General features: G+C 38.3%; 1 protein-coding gene across 1 annotated transcript; it reads right to left on the bottom strand.

The window, feature by feature from the left end:
* Positions 1-20637: 20637 nt before the first annotated feature.
* On the bottom strand, positions 20638-24625 carry LOC121208021 (uncharacterized). The gene is made up of 5 exons (XM_041078549.1): positions 23406-24625; positions 23091-23303; positions 22761-22867; positions 21092-21306; positions 20638-20712 (listed from the first exon to the last, which is right to left on the bottom strand). Exons 1-5 carry the CDS (start codon positions 24623-24625, stop codon positions 20638-20640), a joined length of 1830 nt encoding a protein of 609 aa, XP_040934483.1.
* Between the last annotated feature and the right edge of the window lie 920 nt (positions 24626-25545).

The raw sequence follows: 25545 nt of genomic DNA, 5'->3' as shown, positions 1-25545 counted from the left end.
GGGGTATTTATACCAATTTGTTATTCAAAATTTTCAAGTTATTCAAATTGTAATATTCAACTCGACTCGAACTCGAAACTTGACTTACTTATTTGACTTGATTCAAATAAATGAATTCAATTAACTCGAAATTTGATTTTTTTTAGTAAACTTATTAAATAGGACATCAATATAGGGACTAGGTTGGAAGTGGTTCAAACTAGTGGAATTGAATTGAGATTTCAATCAAATCGTTAAAGTGCAATTATATTAAGGATCTAAAAGTAATTACACCATGGGTCAACTCATGTTAGTGGCACCGCCTAAATCCAACCATTAAAAACCATTAAGCTTGTCATCCTTTAATAATAGCCATTGATTTAATTAATGATTATTAGTCAATTAATTTAATTTTTTACATAAATAAAATAGTGGGCATTACCAGCTTACCTTCTCCTCCAATTCAAGAAGAAGATGAGAAATTTTGATTCAACATTTCACCGTTACCGATAAAAAATTCATAAGGTAAGCTTTCTTCTTCAATTTTTCTTAAAGCATACTATAAAAGTGTTAGATTAAAGTAGCCGAATTGTTAAATTATGAAATTATTAATATTTAGCAGTTGTTATCTTTGAAATTAAAGCGAAATAAAGATTCAAAACTATGAATGATGCATGTTTTGAAAATAAATGTTTTACAAACTTTTTCTTTGACTTCTACTGAGGATAGGAATGAAGAAGGTGTTTCCATTCTTGAGGATTCTAACACCAAGAAGGTTTGATTTAAGGGGTCAGACGCAATTCCTGAAGATGTGATGGTTGTGGATCCACTGCCAGTGCCTTCTCTATCATGGAAGGATATGCTAGTGGGGAAGGAAAGTTTTGTTCAGAACAATACAAGTGATCGCCAGTCCTTTGCTGATAATTTCTCCCTCATAGAGCAGGATGTCAAGAAATCTTTTATTGATGGTGTTCCTTCCATTGATTTCTCAGAGAGAGTTTATCAACTTTTGGAAAAAGAATTGTCAACCTTTGTGGTACTCAAGATGTTGGGACAAAACCTTGGAATTAAAACTTTGCATCATATAATATATGGGATTTGGAAACTATCTAAGCCTTTTCAATTAATGGATACTGAAAATGGTTATTTTCCTACAAAATTTCAGAACACTGATGACTATGACAAGATTCATTCCCAAGGTCTGTGGGTTATTTTCAGTCATTACCTCACTGTCCAAACCTGGACAATCGATTTCAATCCTAAACCTTACCCCTCTTGTACAGTTGCTTTAGCCTAGGAGCCAACCTAGCTAAGGCAATATCCCAAAGTAGGGGCAGCTAACTGTGTAGATAGATGCTCTTTCCTCTTGCGGGAAAGCTATTCCTTGAGTTGAGATGCTACTGCTTAGATTAGATGGTTAGCTTAGTAGATGCTTTCGGATAAGGATGAAGTGCAGGATCTACTCTGAGAAATCCATCTATGAGAGGGAACGAACAGAGTGACAACCTACATGAATGAGTAGCATAATCAACTACTCAAGGAGTTTAGGGATTGCAAGCTTGGGATTACAACGAGATACCAGGACTTTTTAGGCCGTTCATCGAGCCCTTGCAGCTATTTATGCCCTACTTTCTTAGCTCCTTTCCTTCTTAGTTAATCGAGTTAGTTAGTCGGTCGAGTAGCCTAGAGATTGAGCAGCATTGTCATTTCTTCTTTCCTATCTATATCTAGTCAAGCGGTTTGAAACCCTTCTACTTGTGAGCTAAGTTTATTCCTCTCCTAATGGCATTAGCTTCGGCTGATAAGGTCCTCACATGGATTCGTTTTCCCGGGCTTCCTAGTCACTTTTATAAAAAAACAGATTCTTATGGAGATTGGGGGAATGATAGGTAAAGTAACAAAATTGGATTTTAACAATGATAGTAGGGCAAGGGTCGGTACGTTCGCATGGCAGTTTTTTTTTCAATTTAGGGCTATCGTTAGTCTAGAAGATTCTCATCAATGGTAGTCTTCAAAACATCAAGTACAAAAACTTACCTATGGTTTGTTTTAAGTGTGGCTATTATGGACACACCAAGGAAACCTACCCGTCACTCACACAACTCCCAGGGGCAAAAGAGAAGGGTGAGACATTGGAACAAACTTCTGTAGCTACTACGGCGGCCAGAGAAAGGAATTATGGTGCTTGGATGCTGGTGGAGTGGAAGACCAGGTGCGGCTTGGATGGGATCAAAAAAGGAAACAATTTTAAAAGGGGATAAAAGTATGGGATCACGTTATCAATTGTTAGTAGATTTGGAGGTGACTTCAATAGAAGAGGAGATGAATATGGAACCCCAGAAAGATTTGAAGAAAAAAGGGAAAGTTGTATTAATTGGTTCCCAAGGTAAATCTTCAACGGGTAAAAAATCAGCTAATGATGGTTCTAAAAAATTCAATTTAGGCCTGTCAGTAGGGAAACATTTAAAGGGTTGGGCCCTAACCCTAAAGCGATTAATATCTTGAACAGTCATTTCACGGGTGGGACTAAAACGGTCCTAGATCCGCAAGCTTCTTTTGGTGTTAAAAAGCTGACCCCTTCGACTAGAAATCACCAGGCCCCTTGTGATTTTAATAGTGGACTGCAGCAAGGGGCCCAGGTTTCGAAAGAATCTGCTGCAGATCTTATTAAGCTCTCAAGTGCCACACATGATGCTTTGCCAAGTGCCGGAGAAAATAACTGATCATTAATTTTAGGTAATACTGTCTCCTTTTGTCCTTTAGTTTTAAATTTACAAAATATTGTTTACGCAGATCAAGTAAACGTGGATCCTCCTTTTTCTCTCCAAAAGTAAGCGGAACATGTAGTACACTTTAATCCTACTTTTGAGTAGAGTTCTTTTGTTAATGTGGAGGTGAAGGAAGGAGTTTTGGAGGCAGAAAATCATTCGGCAGTTGTGTTCAAAAATAGAAATATTCTGGAGCTCGTGAGCGAGGAGATGGGGGTAATGGTCATTCGACTAGAATCAAATTGCCTAGGGAGACTTTTAAGAGACAAAATGCTAGTGTCTGGTCCAAAAGGAGGTTGGGAACTTAACAAAACTTTAAAAGGGCCAAGTAATCGTTTCAAAAATTCTAAAAATATTCGGGTTCCATTTGTTGATTCTATGAAAAGGGCAGCGGAGCTTATTGCATCTAAAATTGATAAAAAATCTACTATGGATTTGTCGCAGCAAAAAGGAGAGCCAGCGGAGTTTTCTTCTACCGGTTGCCAATAAGATAAGGTCTTTTTTCTTTTTTAAATTTTATTATTATGAATTTGTCTATTTTATCTTAGAATGTACAGGGATGTGCATCTGATAAATTTTGCGAGCTTTTCATGAGTATAACAATCAGCATAAACCTGATATAGTTAGCCTTCTTGAACCAAGAATTAGTGGGACTAAAGCTAACACAATCATGATGAAGTTAGGGTGGGACAAATCTCATCGCGTGGAAGCAGTAGGATTTTCTAAAGGTATCTGGATTGGATGGAAAAATTCGATTGATTTGGATGTGGTTGGCAATCATCATCAATTCATTTTGGCTCATATATGTTCTAATTTGCATTCTCATTCGATCTTTGTTGCTTTTGTGTATGGGAGCCCGGACAAATTGAAAAGGAAAAATTTGTGGAATGATTTAAGTCACTCAGTTCCACTTAGGAATGATCCTTGGATTACCATAGGAGATTTTAACGCTATCCTCTCTTCAAATGATAAAAAAAGGTGGTCATGTTAAAGGTTACAGATGCCAATTTTTTTTGTGATTTATGGATAAAGCTCAATTGCATGATCTAGGTTTTCAAGGCCCTCTTTTCACATGGCATCATGGTAACCTCTCTGGAAGACTAGATAGGGTCGTGGGAAATGACGCTTGGATGGAATCTTTTCCTAATTGTTCTGTTTCCTATCTACCTAGAATTAAATCTGATCATCGACCACTTTTTTTAAATTTTTGTCACGAAGTTAGATTTGCTCCTAATCGTCCTTTCCAGTTTTTAGCTGGCTGGCCACACCACAAAAATTTTACTAATTTTATTAAGGAAAATTAGAGTTTCGATGCTAATATGACTAGTGCAATTGTTGGGTTTACTAATAAGCTCAAAAGTTGGAACTATTATGTTTTTGGACATATAAACTAGAGGAAGAGGCTGTTAATGCATAAGCTTTCTAAAATCCAACATACCTTGAACCTTTTGGGGTCTAATTTTCTTATTCATTAGGAAGTGATAGTTCAAGCTAAGCAAAATATTCTTCATCATGAAGAGATGCTCTGGAAGCAAAAATCAAGATGTGAGTGATTAAATTTGGGAAACCGTAACACTAGCTACTTCCATAGATGCACAATTTAAAGAAAGAATTTCAATAAAATCATTGCTTTGTGTAATGCTGATGGGGAATGGATTTATGATCTTGAGATTCTTAAGACCAAAGCGGTTAATTTTTCTAGAATCTTTATGAGGAGAATCTAGGCCCGCTAGGATTTCTACCTCTTAGTGCCTTTCCTTATATTAGTCTTAAAGATTTTGATTTTCTCGTGAGAATTGTTACGAATAAGGAAATAAGAATTGCTCTTTTTGACATGGCACCCTTGAAAGCCCCAAGTAGTGATGGTTTTCATGCTGCTTTCTTCCAGAATCAATGGGATAATATTGGGGGTGCTATTTGTGAGTGGGTGAAGAAGGTTTTTGAGGGGCGTACCATTGACCTAGAGTTCAATAACACTTTTATTGTGTTAATCCCCAAAATTCCAAACCCAAAAATTTTCTCGCAGTTCTAGCATATCAGCCTTTGCTCTGCATTGTACAAGTTGATCATGAAGGTAATTGCTAATAGATTTAATAATATCTTTCCAAAGATCATAGGCCAAGAACAAGCAGGTTTCATTGCTGGGAGAAGTATTATCGATAACATCATTATCGCTCAAGAAGTTTTACATTCTATGAGAACTAAGAAGAAGCTCCAATGGATGGCAATCAAGATTGATTTAGAGAAGGCTTACGATAGAGTCAGATAGGACTTTGTAGAAGCTTCTTTCAAAGCAGCAGGTATTCCTTTTCACTTGGTTAAAGTTATTATGAATATTATCTCGTTATCCTCTTTGCAGGTATTATGGAATGGTGAGCCAACACAAAAGTTTATGCCGGTAAGGGGTATTCGAAAAGGTTGTCTTCTGTCACCATACCTCTTTTTCCTCTATATGGAATGGTTGGGCCATAGATTTCATACGGGTATCTCTTTAGGGGAGTGGAGCCCCATTAGATTATCATGCACAGGATCAAATCTTTCACATCTGTTCTTTGCAGATGATTTGGTGATCTTCAGTCGAGCTAATTTGATTCATAGTGGTCTCCTCATGAATTTTTTGAGTAACTTTTGTGAGTTATCTGGTCACAAGTGTCACGGACTTAAGATTCTTGCCTCAGAATCCGTGCGGCCTTAGGCAGTTTCTTACTCCAAAACGCCTAAGTCAGCCTAACTTCCACAAAAGAAGGATTCAACGGAATTCCTCCCAAAACACAACTCAAGCGAAAGCAACTCAAAGCCAACAAGATGAAAGAAAAATGAGACAAGAACAAGCCAAGGAAAATAAGAACACAAGAGAGAAAAGTTTGAGTGAATGCTCTCAATGATTCTTCTTACTCAAAACTCAAGTGATTTACAATGAGGGAAGAGGTCTCTTATTTATAGTTGAGCCTCCCCAAATCCAACGGTGCAAAATTAAGTACATCAGCGGCTATGATTAAAGGCCACCTACCACCAAACCTTTAAGAATATAAAATCATATCTTCTAAGATTACATATCTTATCTAAGATATGTAATCTTATAAAATAATATATTATATTTGTCTAACTTGTAGATGGGCCTTCAATCTCTTCAAGCAACGGGCCGGTCTGATTGGGCCAAATGACCTCCTGCCTTCTTGATGGTTCACACAGATGTGTCATGGTTGCGGGTTCCCATGCACAACCCATGACATTCTCCCCCACCAAATTTAGCGACGCCCTCGTCGCGTCCTCTGCATGGTATCTATCTATCTTGTCTTGGAATTGCCACAAGGCTTCAGCAGGTTCCCAACTCATCTCACTATCCGGGAATCCCTTCCATCGGACTAAGTATTAGCGCCGCGGTCGGTAGTGCTTACGTCTGACCATACGATCTGCTTCGATGTTCTCGACCTCTCGATCATAGGCGGCTTTTACCCCCATTGGTGCTCGTTCAGACTTGCTTCGATTTGGGTCTTCTCCATCTTCATGGAATGGTTTAAGCATACTCACGTGGAATACTGGATGAACTTTAAGCTTTTCAGGCAACTCAAGCTTGTAGGCCACCTTGCCTACCTTCTTCACAATTCGAAATGGCCCCTCGTACCGCCGTACGAGTCCTTTGTGCAACCCATCATGTCGCAAAATCAGGTGTAGTTTGGCAAGAACTGGTTCACCTACCTGAAATTGTACGTCCCTTCGATTTTGATCCGCCCACTTCTTATTGCGCTTACTTGCCTTGTGAAGACAAGCTCTAGCCAAATCATTTTGCTCTTGCCAATCTCTCGCAAATCGATAGGCTGCTGGATTCGGTCCCCCATAACGAGTCGCAACAGCATTGGGTGTAAGTGGCTGTTGTCCTGTTACTATCTCGAACGGACTCTGGTTTGTCGCCCCACTTCTTTGCAAATTGTAAGAAAACTGAGCCACATCTAGCAACTTTGGCCAGTCCCTTTGTGTGGCACTCACATAGTGCCGTAGATATATCTCCAATAACGCATTCACTCGTTCAGTTTGCCCATCGGTTTGTGGATGCATGCTGGTTGAAAAGTTCAAGTTTGAACCCATTAACTTGAACAACTCCGTCCAAAATCGTCCCGTGAATCGCCCATCTCGATCGCTGATGATAGATTGTGGCACTCCCCAATACTTCACCACATGTCTAAGAAACAAGCGAGCAGCCTCCTCAGCAGGACACTCCTTGGTTGTGGGGATAAAAGTTGCATACTTCGAAAACCTGTCCACCACAACAAAAATGCTTGCAAATCCATCAGATTTAGGCAAACCTACAATAAAGTCCATGGATAAACTCTCCCATGGGCGCTCCGGAATAGGTAACGGCTGTAGCAACCCAGCAGGAGCCTTCAACTCGATTTTATCTTGTTGGCACACCAAACAAGTTTTCACATAAGTCTCCACATCGTCACTCATGTGAGGCCAATAAAATCGATCCTCCAAGAGAGCTAAAGTGCGGTGCATGCCTGGATGTCCAGCCCATCTCGAATTGTGACATTCCTTCATGACTTCCTTTCGCAAGTTCCCATGTTGGGGCACATATAGACGTTGTCCTTGAGTGTATAATAATTCTCCCTCGAGCCAAAATCGCCTTGTTTTTCCCTCTTTAGCAAGCTCAATCAAATTTTTGGTCGTGGAATCGTGGGACAACCCTTCTTGAATGCGCTCCAATAAGGGACTATTGGGTTGGCTTATCGTTGCAAATTCCATCTTTCGGCTAAGCGCATCAGCTACAATGTTGGCACTCCCCGGCTTGTACTCCATGCTAAAATCAAACTCTGCTAGGAAAACCTGCCAACGAGCCTGTTTGGGGGACAACTTTTTCTGGGTTAGGAAATAACTATTTGCAACATTATCAGTGAATACCACGAACCTGGAACCCAGCAAATAGTGCCTCCATGTGCGCAAACAATGCACCACAGCAGTCATCTCTTTTTCTTGGACCGTGTATCTCCGTTCTGTCTCATTCAGCTTTCGACTCTTGAAAGCAATTGGATGTCCTTCTTGCATCAATACTCCCCCAATTGCATAGTCTGAGGCATCTGTGCGTACCTCGTACGCCTTTGTAAAATCCGGTAAAGCAAGTACAGGTTCACTCACCATTGCTTGCTTTACTTGGTCAAAAGCTTTCTCACACCGAGAGTCCCAGTCCCATACTTTGCCCTTTTTCAATAAGTCCGTCAAGGGTGTAGTGATCTTGGAGTAGCCTTCAATGAAACGTCGATAGTAGTTTGCTAAACCAAGAAAGGACCGCAATTCCGTTACCTTGGTTGGTGGCTCCCAATCGGAAATTGCTCGGACTTTGCTTGCATCCATTCGGATCATGCCACCTCCTACAATATGGCCAAGAAAAGGCACCTCTCGTTGGGCAAATGAGCATTTTTCCTCTTTGACATACAGCTCATTTTCCCGTAGGACTTGGAACATCTCTCTCAGATGTCCAACATGCTCCTCAAGCGTCTTACTATACACCACAATGTCGTCAAGATAAACAACCACAAAGCAATCTAAGAAAGGTTGTAATACCTTATTCATTAGGGTGCAAAATGTTGCCGGAGCATTTGTCAACCCGAACGGCATCACCAAGAATTCAAAGGACCCATACCGAGTCACACAGGCTGTTTTGGGCTCATCCCCTTCGGCTACTCTCACTTGGTAGTACCCCGATCACAAATCCAACTTAGTAAACCATCTCGCGCTACCAAGTTGATCGAACAGATCTGCAATGAGAGGAATGGGATACCTGTTCTTCACAGTGATCTTGTTTAAGGCCCTATAGTCAATGCACAATCTTAAGGACCCATCATGCTTCCTTTGGAATAACACCGGCGCTCCAAATGGGGCTTTGGAAGGTTTAATAAACCCGGCATCTAGAAGTTCCCTTATCTGCTTCCTCAATTCCTCCAACTCAGGTGGAGACATTCGATATGGTGCCCTTGCTGGTGGCTCAGTATTAGGCAACAACTCAATCTTGTGATCTACCTCCCTCTTTGGTGGCAATGTCTTGGGCAACTCTGTGGGCATTACATCTTGAAAAGACTGCAACAACTGCTTCACTTCTTTTGGAATTTCTTCTTCGAATTTCTCCTCCGCATTGTTCCTTAAGGTGGCTAAATAGGAGACTTCGTTTCTACGTACTCCTTTGGCAAATTGGATTGCCGACAATGTTTTGCCTTCCATGTTTCCCTTTCTTTTCATTCGCACCATATAACGATGGTTCGAATCAGAGATCATCATGTAGTTCTCGGAAGGATGAATATACGCATTAAGTCGGTCAAACAAACTCAATCCTACCACAAAATCATAATCATCAAGTGGGATTACCTTAATGGTTGCCTTGCCTGTCCACTCGCCAAGTTTGAGTTCCACCCCTTTAGCCACACCCGTTATGGGAATACTTTCTGAGTTTACCGTTTTTATTCGACCCGAATCTTCCTCCACTTTGAGACCGAGTTCCTTCGCCATCTCTTTAGACATGAACAAATCAGATGCACCAGTGTCAACAAGGGCATTCAATTTTCTGTCTGCCACGATGATGTCCACAAACATCAGCCCATTACTCGTCTTGTCTTCAACACCGCCCAATATCGTACCAAGACTTTTGGTGTCAGGATTGGCCTCTTCGCGTGCTTCCATAGCATTGAAAGCGGCCCTCTTTGGACAAACACTCAACCGATGTGGACCTTGGCAAAGAAAGCATCTCATTGGCTCTTTCTTATCCCCTGGTCTACCATTATAATTCCTTGGGGCTTCGCCACTCCTTTCTGTTTGCTCTTTGTCTCCCCCACCATTGCCTTTGGGTCTTGGCTTGGGTTTGGAAGCATCATTATTGTCAAACTTTCTCCCACCAGCTTCGTAGAAGTTCTCTGCCTCAGCCATAGCTACAGTCAAATCGGTGATGCCTAGGCGGCGCAACTCTTGCTTAGCCCACATTCTTAGCCCATCCTCAAACATATAAAATGCTTCCTTCTCATTCAAGTCTGAGATCTGAAGCATCAGCTCACTAAACTCCCGCACATAATCTCGAATAGTGCCTTGTTGCGTAAGCCGACGCAACTTAGCACGAGCCTCCTTTTCAGCATGCTACGGATAAAACTGCTTCTTTAACTCTCCTTGGAACTCCTCCCAAGTCCCAATGGTCGTTCCTCCACGTCTCTCATCCGTGGACCTACGTCGCCACCATAAGAGAGCAACATCAGTAAAGTAAATCGAAGCAGTGTTTACCTTAGTGGCATCATCCTCAATGCCCATTGCTCGAAAATATTGCTCCAATTCCCACAGGAAGTTGTCCACTTCTCTCGCAGACCTAGCCCCCTTGAACTTCTCGGGTTTTGGAACATCTACATGGCGTTGCTTCGATCTTGAAGTCAACATCCCATTTCCCAAAGCGACCTTACAAATTGTGAGCTCCCCCTTAAGCTCAGCAATCTCCTCTTTCATGGCAGTCACTAGGGCCTCAAGAGCTTCGTCCCTTACCGTCAGCTTGTCCGAAGTGGATCTAAGAGTGTCAAGCACGAATACTTTGCTGTCTTCCCGCAGTTCCTCCATACGGGTTAGGACCACTTCGAGTGTCTCCCTCATGTCACCAATAGACTCCTCGAGATTGACCACTCGATTTTCCAAGCTCGACAACATGTCCCTCGATCGACTAGCCTTCCTGACCCTCTCACGGGTCTCCATTGACTCATTCTCACCAACTTCTCTCGACATATCTCAAAAGTGCTTTCGAACGGCTCTGATACCAACTATCACGGACTTAAGATTCTTGCCTCAGAATCCGTGCGGCCTTAGGCAGTTTCTTACTCCAAAACGCCTAAGTCAGCCTAACTTTCACAAAAGAAGGATTCAACGGAATTCCTCCCAAAACAGAACTCAAGCGAAAGCAACTCAAAGCCAACAAGATGAAAGAAAAATGAGACAAGAACAAGCCAAGGAAAATAAGAACACAAGAGAGAAAAGTTTGAGTGAATGCTCTCAATGATTCTTCTTACTCAAAACTCAAGTGATTTACAATGAGGGAAGAGGTCTCTTATTTATAGTTGAGCCTCCCCAAATCCAACGGTGCAAAATTAAGTACATCAGCGGCTATGATTAAAGGCCACCTACCACCAAACCTTTAAGAATATAAAATCATATCTTCTAAGATTACATATCTTATCTAAGATATGTAATCTTATAAAATAATATATTATATTTGTCTAACTTGTAGATGGGCCTTCAATCTCTTCAAGCAACGGGCCGGTCTGATTGGGCCAAATGACCTCCTGCCTTCTTGATGGTTCACACAGATGTGTCATGGTTGCGGGTTCCCATGCGCAGCCCATGACACAAGTTCAATGCTAGGAAAACAAATGTGTTCTTTTCTATGAGGGTTAACGATTATTTAAGGAGTGCTTGGGTCACTATCTCGAGGTTCCTCTCTTTCACCAAAGAGTTACTAACAACACACTAGATTTTTTGGTAGAAAGAGTTCATAGTCGACTTTGTAGTTGGGATGCTAAGAGACTTTCCTTTACTGGAAGGGTTACCTTAGCACAATCAGTTATATTGACTATTCCAAGCTATCTCATGTAGTCAACTCTAGTCCCTAAAAGAATTTGTGACTCCATTGAAAAATTAGCAAGACAATTCATTTTGGGTACAACGAATGGGAAAAGGAAAATGACTTTGTTGAGTGGGATAATATCTATCAACCTAAGCTACATGGAGGTCTCGGATTTCGACATTTGGGGGATCAGTACAAAGCTTTCATGATAAATATTGGTTACAACCTTATTACTAAAACTGAAGCTTTATGGGTTTAGGTCCTTAGAGCTAAATATGGCCTATATGTAAGTATGCTAAACTCTATTATGAGGAACAGTTGTTCCTATATGTGGAAAGCAATTGCTAAATCTTGGCCTCTGTTGCGTAGTAGTATGATTTGGTCCATTAGAAATGGGAGGGCTATTTATTGTTGGGAGGAAAATTGGGTCCCCAATGTTGGACCTCTCAGTCAGTATGTTCTGGGTCAAGGTAACATTGTTCCTTAGAGTAAGGTTAATGAGATGGTTTTGGTTAATGGTGATTGGAACCTTGATCTTTTCAAACTGTGGTTTCCATAAGAAGTGGTTAAACGAATCATTAGCATGCCTCCTTCTTTAGACTCAGCCAGGCCAGATATTCCGTCTTGGTCTAGAACAACGACTGGTGTTTTTTCTATGAAGAGTGCTAATTACATGCTGAAGGAGGAGCCTTAGAATCCAAAGGATGTGAATTGGAGTATTGTATGGAAAATTCCAGGGTCCTAACTAGTCAAGCAGTTCCTCTGGTTAATTCTTAAACAGAAACTTTTAACAAACTCTGAAAGGGTTAGAAGAAGTATTGCACAAGACGCGTCGTGCCATCTTTGTGCCATATTATGGAGGACATTCTTCATATTCTTAGGGAATGTTCTTCTGCGAAGGAAATTTGGCGCCAAGTCATCTATTCTAATCATTTTGGAAGCTTTTTTACTGGTAACATTTTGGAGTGTTTATTCTCAAATTTGCAATCTCTTTCTACTAACAATACAAGTGACTTATCTTGGGCTTGCCTTTTTGGGATTATTCTATGGCGCATCTACAAGAATCGTAATTCGATCATTTTTCAAGGGAATACTATAAACCCGAAGGATATAATCAGTGTCTTTTATAGTTGGGTGAAACATTTTATTTCTATCCATAATGAAGCGTTGGTTTCTGATCCGAAGCAAACTTCAGTTCATCAAAATTCAGGTATGTGTGTGCTCCTTAATATTGATGGTGTTGTTTACTCTGTGTCTGGTTTCTCTACTGTAGGTGGAGTGATACGCGATAGCAAAGAGAAGTGGATTTTAGGTTACAATCGGTTTTTAGGGAAATGTTCAGTAGCGATTACTGAGTTGTGGGGTATATTGGATAGCCTACTTCTCTTTCAGAAACAAGGTTATGACGAGGTCATTATTTAATTAGCTAATCTTGAAAATGTAATTTCTATCTGCGAAAGCAAGCTTGGTGGTCCAAAAAACTCTCTAATAAGGAGGATCCAACAAATCCTAACCTTTGAAGAAAGGTGGTCCTTGAATTATGTTCCCAGAGAGACTAATCGGGCAACTGATGCTTTGGCAAAAATGGCTTTATTGAGTGATGAATCTTTGCACACGTTTGAGGATCCCCCTTTGGAGATTAAAGAGATCTTGAAGGATGACAACTCTTTTGATAATTTGTCTATGGTCAACTCTATGTAATTCTTTGTTTAAGTTACCAAAAAAAAATATATATATTCAATAAAGTAAAATATAAAATATGAAAAGGACTAATTGAAAAGTTTATAAAATGAGTTTAAATTGAATGCATTTGGAATTAGAATTTAAAATATTTTCTATACCCAGTTTGTTGAAAAAGGTTAAAAGCGAAATTGGAATGTTGAGGGACAATGTAAAGATGAGAACAAACAACGAATGCGATTTGTGCTCTTATAGTTTGTTCTTAATTTATTCTTTGAATAGGTAGTTAATTATAATCGAATGGTATTGGTGATGAACAACATTGAGGTATGTATAATTGTGTGACTTTTTGATTTGATTGAGTTATGTCGAATTATATAAAAAAGCAAAAAACAAAACATGTGGTTGTGTGCCACGTGTCAAAAGGACCTTCCTTTTATATATAAATATCAAACAATATGAGGTAAGTTCATCACTGCGAACTGTAAAAAAATCAAAAGCGGTGCTTCATTCAAAGCTAGACACTTGAAAATTTAAATGAAAATCATGTCATTGATTTGCTTAAGAGTTGGAAGGAACACTAATCTCGATCCAACCGATAATAAATATAAGTAAAAAGATGTTACATTCAAACTTCTGAGACATTTCTCGACTTTTATATATTATTCTAACATTATTAAGACCTCATATAACTTTTTAAACCTTTTTCAAAGCTCCATTCTGAAGTCATTTTGTTGGGATTTTGAGTTTTTAATGTAGTTATTTTGTTATAAATGTTTGTAATTTTTCGAATGGATAGGCTAATAAAATTACATTATTAAATTATTATCTTTCATATTTCATCCTTACTGTTTTCCATGAAAAACAAAAAGAAATAAGAAAGTATTGACTCATTGATTACTTAATATTTAACTAATACTAAGTTGCATCATAGGAATGAATTATGATGCAAAAATACAATTTATATTAGTATGTAATCTAAATAGTCTATAATATGATAAATCAAATTGAGCACTAATTTAATAAACTATTATAACGTTTATCAAATCCAATTAGATAGATAACTTTAGTAGCCTATAAAGGAATCTATTAATTATATTTCATTAAATAAAAAAGGATGTAAGCTAATATATTATTTCAATAAATTTTATAGGTATTTTAATTAAAATTATCTTAAGTTACCATTAAAAACATGAATTGAATTCTTCAACAATATTACCACCAAGAACATGAAATCTACCAAACAAATTACCATTAAAAACTTCTTCAATTAATTTTTAAATTTTAAAAGCTTCGTTTTATTTATTGATAAAATATAAATATAAATATAATTTAAATTTAAATTTAAATATAATTTTATTTTAGGACAAATATCAAAACTGCGCATGAATTTTTTATTCAATGTGCAATGTCATATATGAATTTTGATTTTATACATGAATTTTTTATTTAATTAAAAATTTCACAAATCAATAATAATCTTGTCGAAACCATTTTTGAAAAATGGGGATCAACTTTATATTTTGAAAAGAAAATGAAAATTGGGAGTCGCCACCTATCTTTTTTGTTTCGGTGTGATGGGATCACCTAGAAATTTGGTCATTTTAATAAAATATTTTGATTTACTAAAACAACGATTTTGGTCTACGAAAGTTGAGAAAGCGAGTTTGGTAGTCGGTTACGTGCGAGGAAGGGTTAGCACCCTCGTTGCGCCCAAAATTGGTACCTAATCGATTAATTAACGTTTCGACGTCGAAAGTTGAAAAGATTTCAAAATCAATTTTAAAATACGATCCTTTTTTATGAATATTTGGATAACTAGAAGTGGATATTAAGATTCTCTTGTTCCGAGAAATGAAATGTCACGTCCAACACATTAGGATACGACACTTCAAACCCTTGACACCAAGATCATCTCATGATTTCTGGAACTTATGCATTAAAAATTTTTAAAAGGATATTCGGTTATTCGGTCAAATGATAAATTGAAACCCAACATATTAGGGCACGATTTCTCGAACGTCCAAACATGAAATATTGCCTTTTTTTTTGAAGAAAAATATAGACGGAATTTTAAAGAGATGTTTGATTATTTGGATAAACGAAAGATTGAAACCTAGCACATTTGGGCACGATTCCTCAAATTTCTAAACATCAAACATCACCTTTGTTTTAAGGTTTAGAAAACACGGACAAAATTTTAAAGGGAAACTTGATTATTTAAACAAACGAAATATCAAAACCCAACATATTAGGGCACGATCCCTCGAATTTCTAAACATCAAACATCGCCTTTGTTTTAAGGTTTAGAAAATACGAACGAAATTTTAAAGGGAAATTTGATTATTTAAACAAACGAAAGATCGAAACCCAACACATTAGGGCACGATCCCTCAAATTTCTAAACATCAAACTTCGCCTTTGTTTTATAAAGTCGATCCAAAACACATTAATTTGACTTGAAATGAAATGGAATCATGAATTTCGGATTAATAAGTCAAAAATTACAATGCGACAATTACGAATGAAAGGCGAAACTACAAACATGGAACAATACACATGGATAAAATATTATACAAATGAGTGACAATAGTAAGAAAATAAGTGAACGAATTATAGTACACTATTTAAATATTAATAATTAAAGAGAAATGAATTGAATAATACGGACAATTAAAAATAAGCAATAAGACGATTCTAGACAAATAACATGTAGGAAAAACAAGCTCGAAATAGACACTATGGAAAATGATTTAAAGTAAATGATATTAATCGATTTAAAGTAAATGATATTAGTCAATTTAAAATCATTAATATACAAGATAACAAAATAATATAAATAGAATAACTTAAAATAATAATTCAAAAAAATAATTTAAAATTGCATATAAAGGTTTAGAATAAATAATATCGTAAAAAATATAATAATTTAAAATAATTAACATATAGAAGATATGTACAAAAGTTTAGTATAAATAACATGTGAAATTTTAAAATTAATAGTAGTAGAAAGGTTTATAATCAATAATAAAAAGAATTTAATACAGTTATCATATAAAACGATACAACTAAATAATATATAAGAATATTTTAAAAAAATAGTATGTATATATATAATAATTTAAAATACCAAGACGCATACAAAAATTTCAAAATAAATACTAACTATGATAGTTTAAAAGAAATAATATATGTAAAATATTTAAAATTGATAATAATTTAAAATACATGATATGTTCGAAGATAATCACAATAATAATAGTAATAATAATATAGATAAAAGAAATAAAATATATAATGTGACAGAATCAATATAAAATTAATTAGTTTAATAATATGATAATAGCAATAGTAATAATATAATAATAATAAAGTAGAAAATAATAATAATACATTAATAAGAATAATAATAGTATATTGATAATAACAATAATGGAAAATAATGACAAAATAATAATAATAATAAACTAATAAATAATAATACTAACAATAATATAAATAATAATAAAAACAACAAGAGAAATAGCAACAACAATAGTAATAAAAGAATGAAGGTAATAATAATAATAATAATAATAATAATAGCAAATAATAAGCACAAAAATAAAATATAATTATAGTAACAATAATATTAAATTAATTAATAAAATAGCAAAAAGAACGAAAAGGGACCAATTTGAACTTAAAACAGAAATTTGGGGCAAATTCAAAAAAAAAATAAAAGAAAAAAGGACCAATTTGAAGACGCGAATAATATGGGAGGACCAAATGGGTAATAAACCTGTTCCCCAAAACGCGATGTCTTATCAAGGGCCCGAATGAAATAGTAAAGAAATTTCAGGGGTAAAATTAAAAAAAAAGAAATGAAAGGGAAATGGGACCACATTGAAACCGGCCTCAAAAGCAGAAGGATTGGGGGCACAAATAGACCCCCAGTCCAAAAACGAGCGGATCCTTGGCGGGTTAGGGTCGGATTTCGGGTCTGGGTCATTAGACGACGCATTTTTGAGGCCGTTGGAACGGCCCTAAACGATGCTGTTTTATACTTTTTATAAAAGGCCAAATTTTCTCAAAAAGCTTCATTTTAGCTGTGATTTGAATAAAAAAAGAAGGGGGCTCTGGGTTTTATTTTGGAGTCTCTATCTTCGGCGATAGGACCACCGTTCGTCCGTCACCGGCGACTGCCATGCACGGCGGCCGGAGGTGTAAAACTAATCCCTTTTTAACCCTTTCACTCTCCTCACCTCAAATCTAAGCCCCAAACACGTAAAACCCCACTAGCAAGTAGAGAAAGCCAAAAGAACCCTTCGATTCCTCCTTCCCCAACCCGAAGAAGGTAAGACTGATCGTCTTTTTTTCTTTTTTGTATGTGCAAACTATATAATAAATGAGCCCGTAAAAAAAAAGAAATGCAAGAACAGAACAAAAGACCACCTTTTCTGTCGAATATCATTTTGATTTTTTTGATTGATTGCTTTTGTACCCGTAAATATTGTTTGTTTGAGGCTCTCTTAGAGTCGAATACTAAGACTTTAGTTTACTGTTTGTTACTGTTTTGCTTTGCTTCTGCTTCTTTGCTTTCTTTTCTGTTTCTGTTTTGCAGGCCTAGGCGAAGTCAACAGGGGCGGGTTCTTGCCATTTTGGTGCAACGGGAAAAGGGGAGCCAAGCCTCGGGCGTTGGACGTGCTGGCGAAGCACGTGGGAGCAGTACTGTGCCAGGGGGAAACTAGGGTTTCCTAGTTTGCCAAAAAATGGCTTGAGTTTTGGGCCTATCAGGCCATCAAAAATTGGGTTAGGGGTTTAAGTTACTGGGTTTGTAATTGGGTTTTGAAAATATGGGCTGATTTAATTTTGTAACTGGACATTTAATTATCTTGGGACTTTATTTTATATTTTTGTTTTTATTGGTTTGGGCTCGGGCCGGGCAAAATGGGCCTGTTATAGCTGCCCCTCTTTACTCATTGTCGTGCAACGGGAATGGAGCAAAGACTATAAGAGGGCCAATTTTGCCTGGACCTACTGAGTCTTGACTTCTTTTGGCGCTTCTTTTCTTTGAGTAGCTTCAATATGTCCCTCTCCAGTCTGCTCCACTATAACTTCAGGGAGATAGGACTTGTATCTTCAACCCACTCTACTGCAACTTTGGGGAGATAAGGTTAACGAGTTTCATCTGTTCCACCGCAACTTCATGGAGATAAGTTCGCCACTATAGATTTAATTCGACCCACTGCAACTTCAAAGGTATAGGATTTATAGCTTTAATTTGCTCTACTGCAATTTCATGGAGATAAGGCTTGTTTTGATCTGTACTACTACAACTTCAGAGAGATAAGATCTATAATTTAGCTTCAATCTGTTCCATTGCAACTTCAGGGAAATAAGATTTGTCATCTTCAGCTTGCTCCACCGCAACTTCAAGGAGATTAGACTTGTAACTTCAACCTACTCCACTGCAACTTTAGGGAGATAAAGTTTGTTTTGATCTCCTCTACTGCAACTTTAGAAAGATAAGATCTGTAATTTATAGCTTCAATCTGTTCTACTGCAACTTCAGAGAAATACGATTTGCTATCCTCCATCGCAACTTTAGGGAGATAAGACTTGCGGCTTTAACCTGCTCCACTGCAACTTCAAGAAGATAAGGTTTTTTATTTCACAGATGTTGCTGCACCGTCCTCTATGGACATGATCTGTAGAATAGACTTCATGCACCTATGCTTATGCTAAATGATTAGGTTACTATGATCGGAATGAATCAAATGCTTCTAACTAGATATGTATGAATGATGTTTGTGTGAATGCAAAATCTCATTTTTTAATGCTTAATTTGATATTACTCGTTGTTCATCGAGGTTTTATCATTGAGGTATTACTCTCCTTTTTCCCTCAATTGGTATATTTTAAAGAATAATCACAATTTGGGTTATTCTTTTCCCAATGTTTCCTTGAATTTGGGTAATTCGAACTAATTAGTCCCGTTTCAGTCCTTGTATCATTTAGAATCATTTCAGGGTAATATGCAGAACTCCTTTTGAACGTCATTAGTCCATTAATCATTATTTCAATGAAAAACACTTGAAAAAGATTGTCGCAATGAATCAAAGAATAAAAATAGCAAATTTTGCTAAGATACAAAATGAATAAGATGAAAATAGGTGCCCCAAATATCGTAGCATGAGCTTCTCTGCACAAAACGTCTTAAAGACCCTTCGAACTTGGTATGTGTTTGGAAGACCAATAGTACTTTGTTGATGCCCCAAGATGTAGCATCTCTCCTTCTTGTTAATTCAGAGAATACAAGACTACCGCATGCCCCATCTTCAATCAAAATTTGAAGTGCCCATTCCCGGGTTTTCAACTCAAAACTCCTTTGCTCTCAAAGCGCCTTTTGCGGGTTTTTGCCTTAGCCTCTCTGTTTTTTTTAGGTAAAGTACCTCTTGATCGAATTTGAATTTATGGTATTAGGCAGGCTTTTACCATCCATCTCAGTCAAAATTAAAGCTCCTCTAGAGAAGGCTTTCTTCACCACATAAGGTCCCTCCCAATTTGGCATATATTTTCCTCTGAAATCCTTTTGTATGGGGAGGATCTTTTTCAGAACAAGGTCTCCTTCATAGAATTCCCTAGGGCGAACCTTCTTGTTATAAACCTGCATCATTCGCTTTTGATACATTTGACCATGGCGAATAGCTTTCAACCTCTTTTCTTCAATTAAGTTCAGCTGATCGTACCGTGATTGGATCCATTCTGCTTCATCTAACTTTAGTTCTGACAACACTCGTAGAGAAGGAATTTCAACCTCAATAGGTACGACCGCCTCTATTCCATAAACTAGAGAGAAAGGTGTTACCCCGGCAGAGGTTCTGACTGACGTTCGGTAGGCGTAGAGGGCGAATGGTAATTTCTCATGCCAATCTTTATAAGTCTCAGTCATTTTTCCCACGATGTTCTTATTGGCCGCTTCCACCGTACTCTTCATTTTTGGACAGTATGGTGATGAGTTATGGTGTTCGATCTTAAATTGGCTACAGACCTCTGCTATCATGCTGTTGTTCAAGTTCAGTGCATTTTTTGATATGATCCTCTCAGGCATCCCATATCGACATATAATCTCTTTCTTTAAGAACTTGCTGACTGTCAATTTTGTGATGTTGGTGTAAGAAGTGACCTCTACCCACTTACTGAAGTAATCGATGACCACAAAGATGAACCAATGCCCGTTAGATGCCTTCGGCGAGATCGGCCCAATGACATCCATGCCCCACATGGAGAAAGGCCATGGAGAAGTCATGACATGAAGAGGCGAAGGAGGTACATGAATTTTATCTCCGTAAATTTGGCATTTATGGCACTTTTTGGCTTAGCTGATACAATTTCCTTCCATGGTGGACCAATAATATCTGAATCTCATGATTTGTCTAGCCATTGTGAAACCATTAGCGTGTGTTCCGCAGACACCCTCATGGATCTCTTCCAAGATTTGTTTAGCCTCGACAACGTCCACGCATCTTGGGAGCACCTGATCCTTCCTTCTTTTATATAGAATCTTTCCATCTAAGACATAGTCACTAGCCAGCCTTCTCAACGTCCTTTTATCATTCACAGTCGCCTGGTCTGGGTATTCACGATTCCTCACATATTGCAGTATATCTTGATACCATGGGTGATCATCTTTTTCTTCTTCTTCGTCAATGTTGTCGCAATGAGCTGGAGCCTCATAGATACTCATTTAGATAGGCTTCATATCCTCCCTGCTTGTTTACTTTGATCATAGAAGCTAAAGTTGCCAAGGCGTCAGCCATCTGGTTTTCATCCCGTAGGAGGTAGCAGAAAGTGATATTGTCAAACTCCTCAATTAGCTTCAGAACCAGCCTTTGGTAATTGATCAACTTAGGGTCTCTTGTCTCCCATTGACCTTTGAGCAGATAGATCACTAATGCAGAATCCCATATACTTCTAGCACCTTGATTTTGTGTTCAATAGTCGCACGGATACCCATGATGCATGCTTTATACTCCGGCATGTTATTTGTGCAATCAAAACCCAATTTACTAGTAAAGTGATAATGATCTCCATTTGGGGATACCAGAACTACCCCAATTCTGTTACCCACAACATTTGAGGCTCCGTCAAAATTCAGTCTCCAAGGATGATCTTCTTGAGAATCTTCTTCCATGGTCGTAACATACATTAAGTCTTGATTTGGGAAATCAAAACTCAAAGGCTCATAATCTTCTAGCGGCCTACTGGCCAAAAAATCTGCTATCGCACTCCCTTTTATAGCCTTCTGATTCACGTAGACTATGTCAAATTTAGAAAGCAAAATTTACCAACGAGCCATTCTTCCGTTCAAATAATTTGACTCTATTATGTACTTCAGAAGGTCTAGTTTTGAGATGAGCCAAGTCGTGTAGTACAGCATGTACTGTCTCAGTCTTCGGGTTGTCCAAATCAAGGCACAACATAATTTCTCGATTGGCAAATATCTCATCTCACATTCAGTGAATTTCTTACTGAGATACTATATCTCTTTTTCTTTTCTCCCTGACTTATCGTGTTGGCCTAACACACATCCCATGGAATTTTTGAATACCGCCAAATACAGTATCAGTGGCTTATCTGGTCATGGTGGCATCAGCATTGGGGCATTGGACAGGTAATGCTTGACCTTATCAAAAGTTTTTTGGCACTCCTCATCCCATACACCTGGATTGTGTTTTCTAAGGAGACGGAATATCGGGTCACATTTCTCTGTTAGTTGCAAAATAAACCGGGCGATGTAATTTAGTCTTCCTAGGAATCTTCGAACTTCTTTTTGATTGCGTGGCGGAGATAATTCTTGTATGGCCTTAACTTTATCTAGGTCGATCTCAATCCCCTTTTAACTAACTATGAATCCCAACAGCTTTCTTGACCTAGCCCTAAAGGTACATTTTGCGGGATTGAGCTTTAGCTGGAATTTTCTTAATCTTAAAAATAGTTTCCTCAAGACTTGTACATGCTCATTTTCTATTCTGGATTTCGCAATTGTATCATCAACGCAAACTTCGATCTCCTTGTGCATCATGTCATGGAACAAATGGCTCTTTGATATGTTGCTCCTGCGTTTTTCAGTCCAAATGGCATCACCTTATAATAAAACGTTCCCCACATGGTCACGAATGTGGTCTTTTCCATGTCTGTGGGATACATCTTTATCTGGTTGTATCCCAAAAATCTATCAATGAAGGAGAAAAGTGAGTAACCCACTGTGTTATCCACTAACGTATCAATATGAGGCAACGGGAAATTATCTTTTGGGCTGGTTTTGTTCAAATCCTGATAGTCCACAAACATTCGTACTTTCCCATCTTTCTTAGGGGCGGAGACTATATTGGCTACCCATTCTGAATACTTAACCACTTGTAAGAAGCCGACATTGAATTGTTTTTTGACCTCTTCTTTTATTTTCAACAGAACATCAGGTCTCATTCTTCGGAGTTTTTGTTGAACTAGCTTGCACTATTCTTTTATGGGGAGTCGGTGTACCACGATATCAGTATTCAAGCCGGGCATGTCATGGTATGACCATGCGAAGACATCTTTGAATTCTTGTAGTAACTCAATAAGGTCGCGCTTTGTCTCTGTGGTGATATAGGCTCCAATCTTCACCTCTTTTTCTTCTCCTAAACTCACAATTTCTACTGACTCTTTGTGAGGTAGGATTTGTTTCTCTTCTTGTTCTACCATCCTTAACAAATTGGGAGATAGATTACAGTTTCGGTTATCTTCAAAGTCCTGAGGATCCTTCGTACACATATCTTGCTCAAAAGGAGACGCTGAGCCAGTAGCAGCGTTACTCATATCATTGATATCTTGCGACCTGTTACAGGGATGAAGAAAAATCCAAAGAACAAAAGAATCTAAGAATATTTATTTGTGTGGTATGATTATGAATGAAATGGAAAGAATAAAAGAATGTCTACTCAAGATGATACACAAAAGTGCATTTTTATTGAAATAACGTTATTTGGACATATGCCTATTTCATAAAAGGATTCTTATTGCCTCTAGGCTTAGGGCAATATGCTTGTTTTGGACATTACTTTGAATTAATTTTAAAAGTTACAGGGACCTCCTCCTCGGTCCAATTGTTCAAGACGCTTCCAGGTGCATATGGGGAAATGCCTATTTGATTCTCTTCTCTTGTCTCTTCCTCGGGTATGACGTTAATGCTCAGACCCTCTAACATTTCTTCAGCAAACCCTTTCCTTGTTGATTTCCCTTCAGAGTAAATGGTCCCTCTCGACACGAATGTTCTGGATATATGAGGAAAGACCATTGGCTCTCATTTGACCTTTTCCCCACTTAAACGCGCTCTTCTCCTCTCTTGTTTCTTCTCCATCTCCTTTTTCTTCTACCTTGCAACTGGCTTGTACCCTAGGCCAAAGCGGTCTCGTTTCTCTGTGAGCATGGGTGCCTCAACTTTCCCTTGTAGGTTTCTTCCAAGCCCTCTCCTGGGCAAAGCTCCTTTTCCAACTGTCAGTTGTAGGCCCATCCTTGTAGTTTTGGAGATTTTGGGTGTCGGGACTTTATTCCTTTCAACAATGAAGGTCGCGTTTACAAATTCTAATGATCGAAAGGAACATTCTATTGCTTCATCATCTGTCCCCACATATGGTGCCTCACTGGTAACAGACGTGATGATATCTTCTTCTACGTTTACGGTCACCAATCGGCCTTCCGTTATAAATTTGAGCTTTTGATGTAACAATGACGGCACTGCCTCTACCAAGTGAATCCATGGCCTTCCCAATAAGCAATTGTAAGAGGGTTTGATGTCCATGACCAAGAAATCTACCTTGTACGTACTTGGATCGATTAAAAGGGGTATTTCAATCCTCCATATTACTTTTCTTTCGATGCCATCAAATGCCCTAACTATATTTTGGCATGTCTTCATATGGGAACTATCCACTGGCAACCTATTCAGTGCGGATAGGGGTAGAACATTTAATGCCGATCCATTATCGATCAATACCCCTAGCAATGTGTACCCTTTGCAACGAGTGGTGATGTGCAGGGCCTTTGTGGATCCCATACCTCCCGGTGGTATTTTTTCATCATTAAAAAAGATAAAATTGTTGGCACTGATGTTGTTGACCATACGATCAAGCTTGTTGACTGAGATATCATCCACAACATGTGTTTCATTTAACTCTTTCATTAATGCGCTCCGATGTTTCTCCGAGCTCAAAAGTAAGGCTAGCACTGAAATACGAGCTGGCTGCTTATGTAGCTGCTCTACAACGTTGTATTCATTGTGCTTTAAGAATTTCAAGAATTCTCTAGCCTTTTTTTCAGTCACTGGCTCGTTAATTGGTGATTCGATCTTGACCGTCTTCTCTTTCCTTTGCTCGACCGTCGAGGCCTTTTCTTTGACAATTTTAGTTCTTGTACTTACAGGATCATAATGTCTCCCGCTGCGTATATAGAAACCTACATCTTGGCTCTCCCCTGAAGCATCAGTCGGATTCTCCTTCCCCGGGATTGTCACGTTGTAGTCATAGTTCCAGGGAACCCTTTTTCTATCCTTGTAGGGAAAGGATACGGGTTTTTGAATTATGACCCTCGGTGCCATTTGTATTCTTGCTACATTGTTCCTAGGTAATGAAATGATCACCACAGGGTGGTTAACTCTTTGGACCCCTTCTGTTGTTCCCTCTTTTGAGGCGTAAACCTCTCATTCTTCTGGTCCTTTAATTTCTTCATAAAATTTCATCTCTTTATTGTCCATCAAATTTTGCACTATGGACTTGAACTCATTGCACTCTTGAATGTCATGGCTCTCATCAGCATGAAACTCACAGTATTTTCTCACTTCTTTGGGATTTTCCCCTGAATATTGTGTAATCAAACCTCCATCGATCATTTGTTTCCAAACCTAACTCAATGGGGTTTTTACTTCTGCCACATCAATCTTGATCCTTTTTCTCCCGCTTTCGACTATCGTGCTTACCCCTTTATTAGCATGATCGGACAATAGATTTCCTGCTACGTTAGATCCTGATGGGTCGTCAAATTTTATGATACCTATATTGATAAATCTTTCTACCAACTTTTTAAATGCACTGCATTTTTCGATTGAATGCCCTGTTATCCCCGCGTGGTATTCACATTGGGTGTTAGAGTCATACCACTTTGGGAACGGGGGTTGCATAGGCTTCAAGTAGAAGGGTGACACCACATAGGCATCTAATAAGTTCTAATGCAACTCTCTGTATGACATTGGGATAGGCGTAAGATGGACTCTTTCCATGTTAGGCCTTGGGTTTGAATCTTGTCTTGTGGGGCCCTGATGGCCAGTAGTCACTGCCTTTGGTTGGCTCACGATAACCAGCTTGGAATAGCCCTTATTGTACATGTTCGCATTGTTCACCTCATTTTCTTTCCTTCTCGGGGCTGATTTCTTAGTACTTTCCCCTGCTTCAATCTTCCAGCATCTTATCGCGTTTTCTATCATCTCTCCAGACATCACTATGTCCATGAAGCTCTTAGTAG

Source organism: Gossypium hirsutum, chromosome A10 (genome assembly GCF_007990345.1).
Source record: "Gossypium hirsutum isolate 1008001.06 chromosome A10, Gossypium_hirsutum_v2.1, whole genome shotgun sequence".
Taxonomy (NCBI): domain Eukaryota; kingdom Viridiplantae; phylum Streptophyta; class Magnoliopsida; order Malvales; family Malvaceae; genus Gossypium; species Gossypium hirsutum.
This window is presented reverse-complemented; position numbering and strand designations above follow the sequence as displayed.

Excerpts from the sequence above, each read along its gene's own strand:
- LOC121208021 (XM_041078549.1), bottom strand. The coding sequence starts at position 24,625 with ATGGCACCGAGGGTCATAATTCAAAAACCCGTATCCTTTCCCTACAAG. Across the intron at positions 23,304-23,405 it reads GGGTACAAGCCAGTTGCAAG|AACATTCGTGTCGAGAGGGA; the intron begins GTAGAAGAAAAA and ends TCATATATCCAG. Across the intron at positions 20,713-21,091 it reads ACAGAATTGGGGTAGTTCTG|CTCATTGCGACAACATTGAC; the intron begins GTATCCCCAAAT and ends ATGAGGCTCCAG.